Genomic DNA, 14,296 nt, shown 5'->3' on the forward strand with positions numbered 1-14,296 from the left:
ATAATTCCTATAATAACTACAACCTAAAACTTCTTACCTGGGAATATTGAAGACTCGTGTTAAAAGGAACCACCAGCTTTCATATGTTCTGAGCAAGGAACTTAAACGTTAGCTTTCTTACATGGCACATATTGCACTTTTACTTTCTTCTCCAACACTTTGTTTTTGCATTATTTAAACCAAATTGAACATGTTTCATTATTTATTTGATGCTAAATTGATTTTATTGATGTATTATATTAAGTTAAAATAAGTGTTCATTCAGTATTGTTGTAATTGTCATTATTACAAATAAATATAAAAAGTCGGCCGATTTAATCAGTATCGGCTTTTTTGGTCCTCCAATAATCGGTATCGGCGTTGAAAAATCATAATCGGTCGACCTCTAGTGTACATTCAAATTGACCTAAGTAGTGCTCTACCAGATAGAATGTGAGAGGGCATTTACATACAACACATTCTTTAACTTCTTGCTTTTCCTCATTCAGTGTCATGTTAGGAAACAGACCAATGTGGTCACCACGTATGACATCACTTCCTGTTTTGTGTTGTGCTTTCTGCAGGTCAGCTGTACAGCATTGTATCATCTCTGAGCAACGAGCACGTGCTATCAGCCGGTTTTGACATAAACACCCCAGACAGCTTGGGGAGAACCTGCCTGCACGCCGCTGCCTCTGGAGGGTGAGCGCACGTTCACACACATTTTGAATGAAGAGTGAGCTTTTTGGTAGTGGTTGTATAATCGTCTCATTTGTATTTCTGTTCTCTCTTTGATGGCAGAAACGTTGAATGTCTTAACTTGCTGTTGAGCAGTGGTGCTGACTTGAGTAACAAGGACACATTGGGAAGGTGTGGTCTCATTTTAGAATTCAACAAATGTGTTTTTCCCCGTAATATTTTGTCATTCAGTGAATTCTATTTCATTCTCTTCTCCTGTGAGTGTGACTTCTCTCCCGTCTCCCATGGCAGAGCTCCTTTGCACTACGCTGCGGCGAATGGGAGCTACCAGTGCACGGTTGCCCTGGTGAGTGCTGGTGCCGAGGTGAACGAGCTGGACCAGAAGGGCTGCAGCCCCCTGCACTATGCCGCTGCCTCACAGACCTTCCGCCGGTGAGACGCACAGATAACACACAGGGGGGCTAAAAGATACCAGACCAAAATTTGACTGACATTTGGTTTTTGTTTCAGAGTGGACAGACATTACTCAGTTGGACACCATAGTGAGGAGAGGGCCAAGGAGGCCTTTTTGTAAGTCCCATACCATGATTTAGTCTGTTTCTATCAAACATAAGACATGCAATCTAACCAAGCCCTAACATTTTGCTTTCTCAGAAGATGGGAACCATTTAGAAATGTATTATTTTTGYCAATGGTTTGCAGTTAAGGTTAACCTGCCCATGTATTTGACGGCTTGTTGATTGACCTTTCACAGTTGTTTAGAGTATCTGCTGGATAATGGGGCTGACCCAGCTCTTAGGAACACCAAGGGTTATAGCGCAGTCCACTATGCAGCAGCCCACGGAAACAAGCAGAACCTGGAGCTGGTGAGTCAGTAGGAGGGACTACCAGTGTGTGCGTGCTACAGACATACCGGGAAAGATGAGACCGAATCATGTTGTCTTTTCAATAGGGGCTTACCCTCCTCGTCTTCGTCTGCACTATGAAACAACAGAACAAGTGACTGCAAAGTCCTAGTAGATATCCAACCATATCGCGTTCACTAGGCTGTTGATTTCAGATCAGTGCAGATAAAGAAGAGGAAAATACATCAATTTAGAGTATTGAGATGCATCCAAAGTTGTACTTCAAAATGGTTCTGAAATGTAAGGGTTTGGAACTGGTAATGGCCTTTGTAATTAAGTTGTATTTTCAGCCACACCTTTTTAGGAGTTGAGATTGGCTGTTGGGTGTCGGTAAAGCATTTACTGTTGCTTCTTCTTCAGAGGGATAAACTCAGATGAATGTGTACTATTTTCTGGCTTCCTTTGGGAAGTGCAGTGATCTTAGTAAATGGTATGTACAGGTTGCAAACTCCTCCCTTTGTCCCTCTGTTCCCCAGCTATTGGAGATGTCGTTCAACTGTTTGGGAGACGTGGAGAGCAGTGTTCCAGTTAGCCCTTTGCACTTAGCCGTGAGTACAGTACACCCGCTTAGCCTCGTTTCCTCTGGCCCGACGTTCCGTTTCATTGTACTGTCTATTGGTTTAACTTCTGATTAACCCATCACATTAGTTTTATTACTGCCCTCTCTTTGTTCTACAGTGCCAATTCAAAGTTGGAGTGAACTAACTATCCATTTAACACAGTCACCCAATTCATTGACACATTTATCCGCATGACCCCCGTTCTCACACTGTTATGAGGTGCTGGTTTTGAAGTTGGAGTGAAATAAATATCCCATTAACACAGTGACCCTCTGCCATTCTCACAGTCTTGTATTCCCTGCCCTTTTCCCTCAACCAGGCGTATAATGGTCACTGTGAGGCGTTGGGGGTGTTGTCTGAGACGCTGGTGAGTCTGGATGTTCGGGACGCGAGGGGGCACACCGCCCTCTACCTGGCAGCGCAGCGGGGACATGCTCAGTGCGTGGAGGTACTGCTGTCCCACGGGGCCTCCTGCCACCTCAAGGAGCGCCGCCGCAAGTGGACCCCGCTTCATGTCGCAGGTGTGTGTGTATGTTGCACTCTATTGGGTGGTTGTTCGATTCTGATCCTCTTGGTGTTTGTATGTGTTTGAGCACATGTTCATATTTTCACTCCTCTCCGTGTTGCGTTCTCCCTGCTCTTCATTGTGTGTGCTTGTCTCAATATTTGACTGTCTCCGTCACCACCTCCAGCTTCCAACGGCCAAACAGACTGTCTGCTCATGCTGGTCAACCGAGGAGAGAAGGCTGACGTCATCGATATCGTCGACATACAGGGACAGTGAGTGACTGTCATTAATTTATTGAACATTATGTGCACCCACTAGAATGGAAGAACAGAGGATTTTTTAGTTTCCTACAATGTCAGCGGTTCTTTAAAAATGTTTTACAACAATGCTCTAGTAGAGGGTTCCCTGTTTAACCTTGTGTGTGTGCGCGTGTGCAGGACGGCTCTGATGCTGGCAGCTCTGGGCAGTCACACTGACTGTGTCCACATCTTGCTGGAGAAGGGAGCCGGGGCTGACACCGCTGACAAGAGAGGCCGCACTGCTCTACACAGAGCTGTGAGTTTCTCCACCATGTGTATATGTCTTATCTTGCCCAACCTACTGTGGTGGTCTGAAACACTTATGCCTTTCATCTGTTCTTCTCTTTCACTCTCTCCGTCTCGCGGCGCTCTCTCTTTTCTCTTTCCTTTCTCTTTTCTCCTTCTGTCCTTTCTTCCTCTTGGCAGTGATGAGTTCATCCTCTGTAACTCTTTGCCTCTTCCTCCAGGCGGCGATGGGCTGTGAGGACTGTGTGTCGGCCCTGCTCGAGCACGGAGCCTCTGCTCTGTGCAGGGAGTCTCGGGGACGCACACCCCTGCACCTGGCCTCCTCCTGCGGCCACATGGAGCTCCTGCTCAGCCTGCTGCAGGGTGTCACAAGCACCGACCCCCTGGACTCCTTGTTGGACTACAACGGATACACTCCCGCTCACTGGGCAGCCTACCACGGTGAGACACGCCTTCATGGAGGGGCTACAAATAACCGTGGTGAATAACTCACAAGTATAGGATTTGGCTAGCTGGCATGGAGAGAACTCGTTGCTCCTAAACTGTGAACCGTTGTCTGACTCATCTTTTTTCTCTTTCAGGGCACGAGGACTGTTTGGATGTTTTACTAGACCACAAAACATTTAGCATACAGGAAGGAAACCCCTTCACCCCATTGCACTGTGCTCTGTGAGTACCACGACTGGTTCCCCCTGCCTTTCTAGGTAGTGCTGAGTGATTAACTGAAATGTTGCTAATTTTTCAGGTTGTTAAACTAATTGACCAACGTCTGTTCAATTATTTTAATTCCATTTAGTTTTTTTCTGTGAGCTCAATGCGCATTTTCTCACTGCAGTTTCTCTTTTAGAAATCAGCTCAAACCTGGACTGTGTGCAGTAGTAGGGAGTAGAGGTCGACCGATTTATGATTTTTCAACTCCGATACCAATACCAATTATTGGAGGGCCAAAACAAGCCGATGCCGATTAATCGGTCTTTTTTTTTTTTTTTTTTTTTTTGTAATAATGACAATTACAACAATACTGAATGAACACTTATTTTAACTTAATATAATATATCAATAAAATCAATTGAGCCTCAAATAAATAATGAAACATGTTCAATTTGGTTTAAATAATGCAAAAACAAAGTGTTGGAGAAGAAAGTAAAAGTGCATTGTGCCATGTAAGAAAGCTAACGTTTAAGTTCCTTGCTCAGAACATGAGAACATATGAAAGCTGGTGTTCCTTTTAACATGAGTCTTCAATTTCCCAGGTAGAAGTTTTAGGTTGTAGTTATTAGGACTATTTCTCTTATACCATTTGTATTTCATATACTTTGACTATTGGATGTTCTTATAGGCACTTTAGTATTGCCAGTGTAACAGTATAGCTTCCGTCCCTCTCCTCGCTCCTACCTGGGCTCGACCCAGGAACACAACGACAACATCACCCTCGAGCAGCGTTACCCATGCAGAGCAAGGGGAATAACTACTCCAAGTCTCAGAGCGAGTGACGTTTGAAACGCTATTAGCGCGCACCCCGCTAACTAGCTAGCCATTTCACATCGGTTACACCAGCCTAATCTTGGGAGTTTGTAGGCTTGAAGCACAGCGAAGAGCTTCTGGCAAAACGCACGAAAGTGCTGTTTGAATGAATGCTTACGAGCCTGCTGCTGCCTACCACCGCTCAGTCAGACTGCTCTATCAAATCATAGACTTAGTTATAACATAATAACACACAGAAATACGAGCCWTAGGTCATTAATATGGTCGAATCCGGAAACMATCATCTCGAAAACAAGACGTTTATTCTTTCAGTGAAATACYYAACCGTTCCGTATTTTATCTAACGGGTGGCATCCATAAGTCTAAATATTCCTGTTACATTGCACAACCTTCAATGTTATGTCATAATTACGTAAAATTCTGGCAAATTAGGCAGCCCAAACTGTTGCATATACACTGACTCTGCGTGCAATGAACGCAAGAGAAGTGACACAATTTCACCTGGTTAATATTGCCTGCTAACCTGGATTTATTTTAGCTAAATATGGAGGTTTAAAAATATATACTTCTGTGTATTGATTTTAAGAAAGGCATTGAAGTTTATGGTTAGGTACACATTGGAGCAATGATACGCACCGCATCGATTATATGCAACYCAGGACARGCTAGATAAACTAGTAATATCATCAACCATGTGTAGTTAACTAGTGATTATGATTGATTGTTTTTTATAAGATAAGTTTAATGCTAGCTAGCAACTTACCTTGGCTTCTACTGCATTCGCGTAACAGGCAGGCTCCTCGTGGAGTGCAATGTAATCAGGTGGTTGGAGCGTTGGACTAGTTAACGTTGCAAGATTGAATCCCCCGAGCTGACAAGGTAAAAATCTGTCYTTCTGCCCCTGAACGAGGCAGTTAACACACCGTTCCTAGGCCGTCATTGAAAATAAGAATGTGTTCTTAACTGACTTGTCTAGTTAAATAAAGATTAAATTAAGGTGTAAATCTTTTTTAAACTGCCAAATCCGTGTCCAAAAATACCGATTTCCTATTGTTATGTAAACTTGAAATCGCCCCTAATTAATCGGCCATTCTGATTAATCGATCGACCTCTAGTAGGGAGTTGTAGTTTCCAGCGGCCAGTATTCAACATTAGTGGTCACCAACCGGTCAATCACGATAGACTGGTCGATCTGTAAGGCATTCCTAGTCAATCACCAAACATTTGTGTAGAAAAGCCGACGATAAAGCCATCAGCTCTTTTTTTTRCCCGTGTTGCGATGTTGGCTGGAGGTGTATTTCAATCAAAGTGTTCCCATTTTTAACTATTTGATTTGTCTGAAAAGACAAACTCCGCCTACCTGGATGACCGGGAGATATGTGGCTAGATCGAGTGCACCTACTCAATCGGACAGGCATAGTGATTTGAGCTACCTACAGCTTCCACGGCCACCACAAAGTTTGATACTAGCCTACGTAAGATTTAATAACTTTTAAAACCATGACCACAGAGAGACTGTCAAAGATTACAGCAAAGAGCTGCTGTTTTTATGAGTGAGTTCATGTTTAAGTTTGTATTCATCACTGTCAGCACTTTGTATTCAACACTATTTCAAACACAGCGCGCTTCTCTCTAATTCCACTCGCACTGCAATGAATGAGTAGCCAAGTGTATCGATAGCCCTGTATTTTTATTATTATTAGCAGCTTGTCTATTTTAATATGGAGGAGAATTCCACTTTCCCTGGTCATAGGAACAATATGAATTTGTGCATGAGGCAGATGCGGTGCGACTTGAGTTTGACCATCAGGTGGTAGACGGTGTCCCCTGTCTCTGATCAGTCTCACCCAGAGGAAAGGAAGAAAAGAGCAGGGACCGTGAGAGGTGGACCCTCTGCTGCTCTCTCCCTCACTCCACTGAGACTAATGCCTGTTCAAAACAACTGTGAATTCTGACAATTCTGACTTAAGTGCGTTAAAGACAACTGGGAACTATGTGGGGGGAAAACGAGATCCGACTGGGAAAAATCGGTTTGAATGGTCATCCAACTCGGAAACTGGCATCTTTCTAGAACTCTGACTTTCTGACCTGAAGTTCACTGACATCTTGATTTGGCCTCCTTTTTTCAGAGTTCCTAGTTGTCTTGAAAGCACCATGACCATGAGATGCAGGTACCATCAGTCCAGTCAAATAAAAAAGAAAATTATTTTAATTTATGCTCAGCTGTGCCTCGCAAGTGCTACTCCAACTGATCTATTTTGTTATAAAGCTCAAGGTTTGGATGTGTASTTTTGGGGGTACTGGAGGACCGGAGTTGGTAAGTGATTGATAGTTGGTATTCAGCAGTCTCAAAAGTATGCCTTATTTACTTCGAAGAACTACTAAAATAGTGATTTTGTCAGACAGCATATACAGCAGCTCTATAGAGATGAGATGATGACATGGACTTAAATAATAATCATCTTGTAAAATAAATGTAATATACACAACTGAAATATTTTATTAAAGTCATGTGAATAAATTATGATTAATAAGTGATCAGTAGTAATGGGCAGTCACTACCATCATGGGACTTTTATTTATTGTTTTATTCTGTGTTACAGAATTCAACCCACATAATGCATAGTGCATTTATAATCAAACAGCACTACTTCTGGTTTCTGTATTCTTCTATCAGATGATCAGCTCTGGCATTGAATCCATCAGAATGTTGCTCTCCTTTTTGACAAGAGAGCTGGAGGATGTTTTCTTGCTCCTTTCCAGAATAAATGGCCATGATGGTGCTGCTGAACTACTGGTAGAGACCGTCGGAACTCAGATGGTGAACATCAGAGATGCCAAAGGAAGGTGCGTGTCATGTCTATTTTTAGTTTCTTCCTATGCATTTTCGTACGGGGCTCTTTCTAGTCTAGTGTATTGCAGCTTGCCACTGTTGCTTACCTGTCTGTCTGTCTGCCTGGTTGTGGCTGACCTGGGCTGTGCCTGAAGGACCCCGTTGCACGCAGCTGCCTATTCAGAGAGTGTGGCCGGGCTGCAGCTGGCCCTGGTTCAGGGGGCAGAGGTCAATGCGGTGGACACCACCGGACACTCCGCATTGATGGTTGCCGCCAACAACGGACAGACTGCAGCCGTCGGTGAGTGACCAGAAATGAGGAAATGTGATCATTGATCCAGTAAATATGAAAACTGACCATTTAGTGGTCTTATTAGTTTGAAATGTCATTTGTTTTATTTTATATTCATTTATTACATGTATTTATGAACTGATAGTGACTATAGCAACTGGAGGAAGCTTGTTGTGGACTGTTCTGCAGCCTAACGACGATGATGATGATACTGATGATTGTGTAATTGTTAGAGATGTGTTAACCCAACAGAGGTCCTGCTGCACCAGGCCAAGGCAGACCTGACCCTGCTGGATGTCAACGAGAACACCGCCCTTCACCTGGCCTGCAGCAAGGTGGGAGCACGCATGRTTGATCGCTCACTCACTCACTCATAGGCATGAGTACTCAAACGCATGTCAAAACTCAATCTTTAACCAGAGATTACATTTTTGTTATTTTTACATTTTGGTGTAATGTGCAAGTGACATTTTTTCCCGAATGTATTTCTTTTTTGGTCTTTAAGACAACATTAATTTGCTTTGACCCTGGTGTTTTCATTTTTACAAGTGCATTTCCGGGGCACAACAAAAGTGAAACCAAGCCAAGCATCACACAGTTCTTCTCCATAAATTCTCTTTCCCCTCCGTGTCTCTCTCACTTGCGCTCAGAAATAAATGCCAATTTAAAACGTATCTAACGGATGGGATACATACTCAAGCTACATTCTCTGGTTGATTGAAGTAGGGAAATGTGTTTTCCAACAACAAGCTGCCGTTTTGGAATAATTGAGTATGCACAGTAATTATTCAATATTAAACTGATTATGGCAGAAGGCCAAGTATGGCATTATTCATTTTTTTTACCTTTAATTAGCTAGGCAAGTAAGTTAAGAACAAATTCTTATTTACAATGACGGCCTAGCAAAAGGCGGGGGGCTGGGAGCTGGGATTTAAAATAAAAATAGAGAACAAAACACCCATCACGACGAGAGACACCACAACACTACGTAAAGAGAGAACTAAGACGACAACGGCATGGCAGCAACACATGACAACACAACATGGTAGCAGCACAAAACATGGTACAAACGTTATTCGGCACAGACAACCGCACACGGGCAAGAAGGAAGACAACAATACATCACGCGAAGCAGCCTCAACTCTCCTTGTCCATGATTGAGTCTTTGAATGTAAGCACCTTACTCTGCTTATCTGAATCGACGTAAGGTAATAAAGGAAGTAAGCATACGCCAATAACAAAACATGATTTTCTGAGCAATCTTTCAAATGATTAGGACATGTAAACAGCTTAATCGGCATCTCAMCGGTGTATTTGATCTGCGCKTGTGCCAGCACTGGTAGAACAAGCCTCTCTCTCTTATGCGCGAGTGAAGTGCATTTGGAAAAACCTAAAGTATGCATCTTAGAAATGGTTTTCACTAACTTTATACACTGAACAAAAATATAAAGTGTAAAGTGTTGGTCCCATGTTTCATGAGCTGAAATAAAAGATCCCAGAAATGTTCCATACGCACAAAAAGCTTATGTCACAATTTTGGGCACAAATTTGATTACATCCCGGTTAACGAGCATTTCTCCTTTTCCAAGATAATCCATCCACCTGACAGGTGTGGCATATCAAGAAGCTGATTAAACGGCATGTTACTTAAAAGGCCACTACAATGTTCAGTTTTGTCACACAACACAATGCCAAAGATGCCTCATGTTATGAGGGAATGTGCAATTGGCATGCTGACTGCAGGAATGCCCACCAGAGCTGTTGCCAGAGAATTTAATGTTAATTTCCCTACCATAAGCTGCCTCCAACTTCGTTTTAGAGAATTTGGCAGTAAGTCTAACCGCATACCCACGTGTATGGCGTCGTGTGGGTGAGCGGTTTGCTGTTGGCAACGTTGTGATCAGAGCCCCATGGTGGTGGGGTTATGGTATGAGCAGGCAAAAGCTATGGATAACGAACACATTTCCATTTTATCGATGGCAATTTGAATGCACAAAGATACATGATGAGATCCTGAGGCCCATTCACCCACTGCCATCACCGCATGTTACAGCATGATAATGCACTACCCCATGTCGCAAGGATCTGTACACAATTCCTGGAAGCTGAAAATGTCCCAGTTCTTCCATGGCCTGCATACTCACCAGACATGTCACCTGTTGAGCATGTTTGGGATGCTCTGGATCGACGTGTATGACAGCGTGTTCCAGTTCCCGCCAAGATCCAGCAACTTCACAGCTATTTCATTTATTTATTTATTTTKACCTTTATTTAACTAGGCAAGTCAGTTAAGAAAACATTCTTAATTACAATGACGGCCTACCAGGGAACAATGGGTTAACTGCTTTGTTCAGGGGCAGAACMACAGATTTTTACCTTGTCAGCTCGGAGATTCGATCACTGGCCCAACACTCTAACCAGTAGGCCATTGAAGAGGAGGGAGACAGCATTCCACAGGCCACAATCAACAGCCTGATCAACTCAATGCGAAGGAGATGTGTCGCGCTGCATGAGGCAAATGTTGGTCACACCAGATACTGTCTTGTTTTCTGCCCCCGCAGAAATCGAATTAACATAATACAAATATCCCCATTAAAATCTGTCAGTTTAAGCTAGAGATATCAGTTTTTTTTTATTGGATAGGTCTGAATCCACCACCTATGCAATACTTATACGTCTGCGGTGAAAGGTGACACAGCTAGAACGGTGTTTGTCAGACCATGAGAAAATCGGTCTTCTCACAAAATTGTCTGTAGCGTCCGAACAGTTTAGCCTACCCACTGATATGACCCATCTGTGTAAAGGTGAACATGTACTGTACATGTCGGTTGTTTTGCTCTAGGATGCCCACAAGCCTCGCAAGACTCGAAGGTCCCCCGGTACCAGTCAAACATTAATGGAAGTACTGTATATATGGAGACTGTTTATTGACAAAAATAAGGGGTTAAATACATGTAAAAATATATATATATAAGATCAGGAGACATTAATATATATATATATATCTCAGATATAGGATAGACACTTAAAAACAAACTTCCTTTAGATTTTTGGGGGGGCTCCATGGAGTGGATCTGTTATTCAATGCCTTTGTATGGGCTAATAGTAGTAAGGCCAAATAAAATGTTTCATCACCACATTTGTTTAATACTTAATGTGGTCTGAAATTCAAATTCAAAACCATATACAGTGGGGCAAAAAAGTATTTCGTCAGCCACCAATTGTGCAAGTTCTCCCACTTAAAAAGATGAGAGAGGCCTGTAATTTTCATCATAGGTACACTTCAACTATGACAGACAAAATGAGGGGGGAAAATCCAGAAAATCACATTGTAGGATTTCTTATGAATTTATTTGCAAATTATGGTGGAAAATAAGTATTTGGTCACCTACAAACAAGCAAGATTTCTGGCTCACAGACCTGTAACTTCTTCTTTAAGAGGCTCCTCTGTCCTCCACTCGTTACCTGTATTAATGGCACCTGTTTGAACTTGTTATCAGTATAAAAGACACCTGTCCACAACCTCAAACAGTCACACTGCAAACTCCACTATGGCCAAGACCAAAGAGCTGTCAAAGGACACCAGAAACAAAATTGTAGACCTGCACCAGGCTGGGAAGACTGAATCTGCAAATAGGTAAGCAGCTTGGTTTGAAGAAATCAACTGTGGYAGCAATTATTAGGAAATGGAAGACATACAAGACCACTGATAATCTCCCTCGATCTGGGGCTCCACGCAAGATCTCACCCCGTGGGGTCAAAATGATCACAAGAACGGTGAGCAAAAATCCCAGAACCACACGGGGGGACCTAGTGAATGACCTGCAGAGAGCTGGAACCAAAGTAACAAAGCCTACCATCAGTAACACACTACGCCGCCAGGGACTCAAATCCTGCAGTGCCAGACGTGTCCCCCTGCTTAAGCCAGTACATGTCCAGGCCCGTCTGAAGTTTGCTAGAGAGCATTTGGATGATCCAGAAGAAGATTGGGAGAATGTCATATGGTCAGATGAAACCAAAATAGAACTTTTTGGTAAACTCAACTCGTCGTGTTTGGAGGACAAAGAATGCTGATTTGCATCCAAAGAACACCATACCTACTGTGAAGCATGGGGGTGGAAACATCATGCTTTGGGGCTGTTTTTCTGCAAAGGGACCAGGACGACTGATCCGTGTAAAGGAAAGAATGAATGGGGCCATGTATCGTGAGATTTTGAGTGAAAACCTCTCCATCAGCAAGGGCATTGAAGATGAAACGTGGCTGGGTCTTTCAGCATGACAATGATCCCAAACACACCGCCCGGGCAACGAAGGAGTGGCTTCGTAAGAAGCATTTCAAGGTCCTGGAGTGGCCTAGCCAGTCTCCAGATCTCAACCCCATAGAAAATCTTTGGAGGGAGTTGAAAGTCCGTGTTGCCCAGCAACAGCCCCAAAACATCACTGCTCTAGAGGATATCTGCATGGAGGAATGGGCCAAAATACCAGCAACAGTGTGTGGAAACCTTGTGAAGACTTACAGAAAACGTTTGACCTCTGTCATTTGCCAACAAAGGGTATATAACAAAGTATTGAGAAACTTTTGTTATTGACCAAATACTTATTTTCCACCATAATTTGCAAATAAATTCATTCAAAATCCTACAATGTGATTTTCTGGATTTTTTTTTCTCATTTTGTCTGTCATAGTTGAAGTGTACCTATGATGAAAATGACAGGCCTCTCTCATCTTTTTAAGTGGGAGAACTTGCACAATTGGTGGCTGACTAAATACTTTTTTGCCCCACTGTAGCTTAGTAGTACCCCCCCTCCCCCATCTTACACTTATGGGTTAAATAATGAATCTTAAATGGCACTTGTATTTTTAATTGACGAATTTACACTTAGTATACCAAACCCCCCCACCCCTTTCCCTCAGAACAGCCTCAATTCGTCAGGGCATGGACTACAAGGTGTGGTAAGCGTTCCGCAGGGATGCTGGCCCATGTTGACTCTAATGCTTCCCACAGTTGTCAAGTTGGCCTGATGTCCTTTGGGTGGTGGACCCTTCTTTACAAACGGGAAACTATTGAGCGTGAAAAACCCAGTAGTGTTGTTAGCATATACAGGTAACTGTCAAATATAAAGAAACACTAACATAGTGTCTTAATAAGGCGTTAAGCCACCACAAGCCAGAACGGCCTCAATGCACCTTGGCATAGATTCTACATATGTCTGTAACTATTGGAGGGAAGAGACTTGGGCTGGGAATTGCCAAGGACGTCACGTTACGATATGTATTGCGATTCGGTACTGGGATTTTATTGTGCTTCGATGTTCTAAATATTGCTCACCATGTCTGCTGCAGAGGGACAAGAGAGAGCCATGATAAAAACGAGTTTTGATCAGTCATGGAAATAAAAGTGCTGAAAACAATTGGCTCCCTATTTAAAAAGATGGAGAACAAATTTTGACGTTTTGGTGGAGGTACAGTCAACTAGTGTAAAAAATAATATTGTGATATTGTCAAAACGATACGATATATTGTCAAAAAATAATATCCAGATATGTAACTATCAATTTTTCTTATCTTCCCATCACAAGATGCAACACCATTGATCCACGAGAAATTCCATTATTGGGTGTGTTGATGATGATGGTGGAAAATGCTGTCTAAGACGCTGTTCCAGAATATCCAATAAGTGACTGAGACAGTCATGGCTTATGGTTTACGTCATTTTCATGCTCATCAAACCATTCAGTGACCACTCGTTCCCTGTGGATGGGGGCATTGTCATCCTATGGGGACATAGCCATGTATAAGTGTAATGTCAGGGAAAGTTGTATGCGCAAGCTAACTAAACATTACTTTTATGACACATGTTTTTGCTGTCATGTGCATTACCACAATTTCTAACTTATTTACATTATGTTTTACTTGGTGGTATGTTGACTTCGCCATATTGATGTTGGTTTTAAGTTTTGGCTAACTTTTCTTAGCGGATTTACAATCATTGCGAATTGAATTATGTGGAGTTTCAGGCCCCGTGGTGAACTTTATTGTACACCTGCACACTCGATCACTAACGAGGGTTGAAGGGCTAACGTTGCCAATTTCCCTTGCTTGGCTAATTGTTTGGACCGATGGCAAAGATGGCCGTGGGGATTCTCCCAAGGGCTTAAGGCGAGGGTAAGTGGAGGAGGGAGTGTCTTTTGTGTTTGAAACGCAGCTTTTATAACGTTGTGCCTGTTGTTCACACGCGTATCTGCTCTGTCATTGGCTAGAGTGGTCCCACCTGATCTTACCTCCCGATTCCCTTCCATTTTTGAAGACATTTCTTTTCATTGTTAGAGTGGCCACTTGAATATCATTTAATATAATGGATAATCTGTTATGACCCTAAGAATGATGGGATGTTAATTGCTTAATTAACTCGAGAACCGCACCTGTGGAAGCACCTGCTCTCAGTATACTTTGTATCCCTCATTTACTCAAGTGTTTCCATTATTTGTT

At 42.7% G+C, this 14,296-nt stretch overlaps 1 protein-coding gene across 2 annotated transcripts in view; it reads left to right on the forward strand.

The window, feature by feature from the left end:
- Positions 1–14,296, forward strand: part of LOC111970233 (serine/threonine-protein phosphatase 6 regulatory ankyrin repeat subunit C-like) — a 62,610-nt gene that overhangs the window by 23,455 nt on the left and 24,859 nt on the right. For both annotated transcript variants that reach the window (XM_023996854.2, XM_023996855.2), the window contains exons 12-25: positions 564–681; positions 781–849; positions 970–1,110; positions 1,189–1,248; positions 1,433–1,544; positions 2,060–2,131; positions 2,463–2,664; positions 2,836–2,923; positions 3,089–3,206; positions 3,418–3,637; positions 3,778–3,865; positions 7,445–7,528; positions 7,670–7,815; positions 8,059–8,141. In XM_023996854.2, the coding sequence (XP_023852622.1) occupies positions 564–681; positions 781–849; positions 970–1,110; positions 1,189–1,248; positions 1,433–1,544; positions 2,060–2,131; positions 2,463–2,664; positions 2,836–2,923; positions 3,089–3,206; positions 3,418–3,637; positions 3,778–3,865; positions 7,445–7,528; positions 7,670–7,815; positions 8,059–8,141 (1,601 nt within the window). The remainder of the gene's footprint in view (positions 1–563; positions 682–780; positions 850–969; positions 1,111–1,188; positions 1,249–1,432; positions 1,545–2,059; positions 2,132–2,462; positions 2,665–2,835; positions 2,924–3,088; positions 3,207–3,417; positions 3,638–3,777; positions 3,866–7,444; positions 7,529–7,669; positions 7,816–8,058; positions 8,142–14,296) is intronic.

Source organism: Salvelinus sp. IW2-2015, linkage group LG11 (genome assembly GCF_002910315.2).
Source record: "Salvelinus sp. IW2-2015 linkage group LG11, ASM291031v2, whole genome shotgun sequence".
NCBI classification, from domain to species: Eukaryota; Metazoa; Chordata; class Actinopteri; order Salmoniformes; family Salmonidae; genus Salvelinus; species Salvelinus sp. IW2-2015.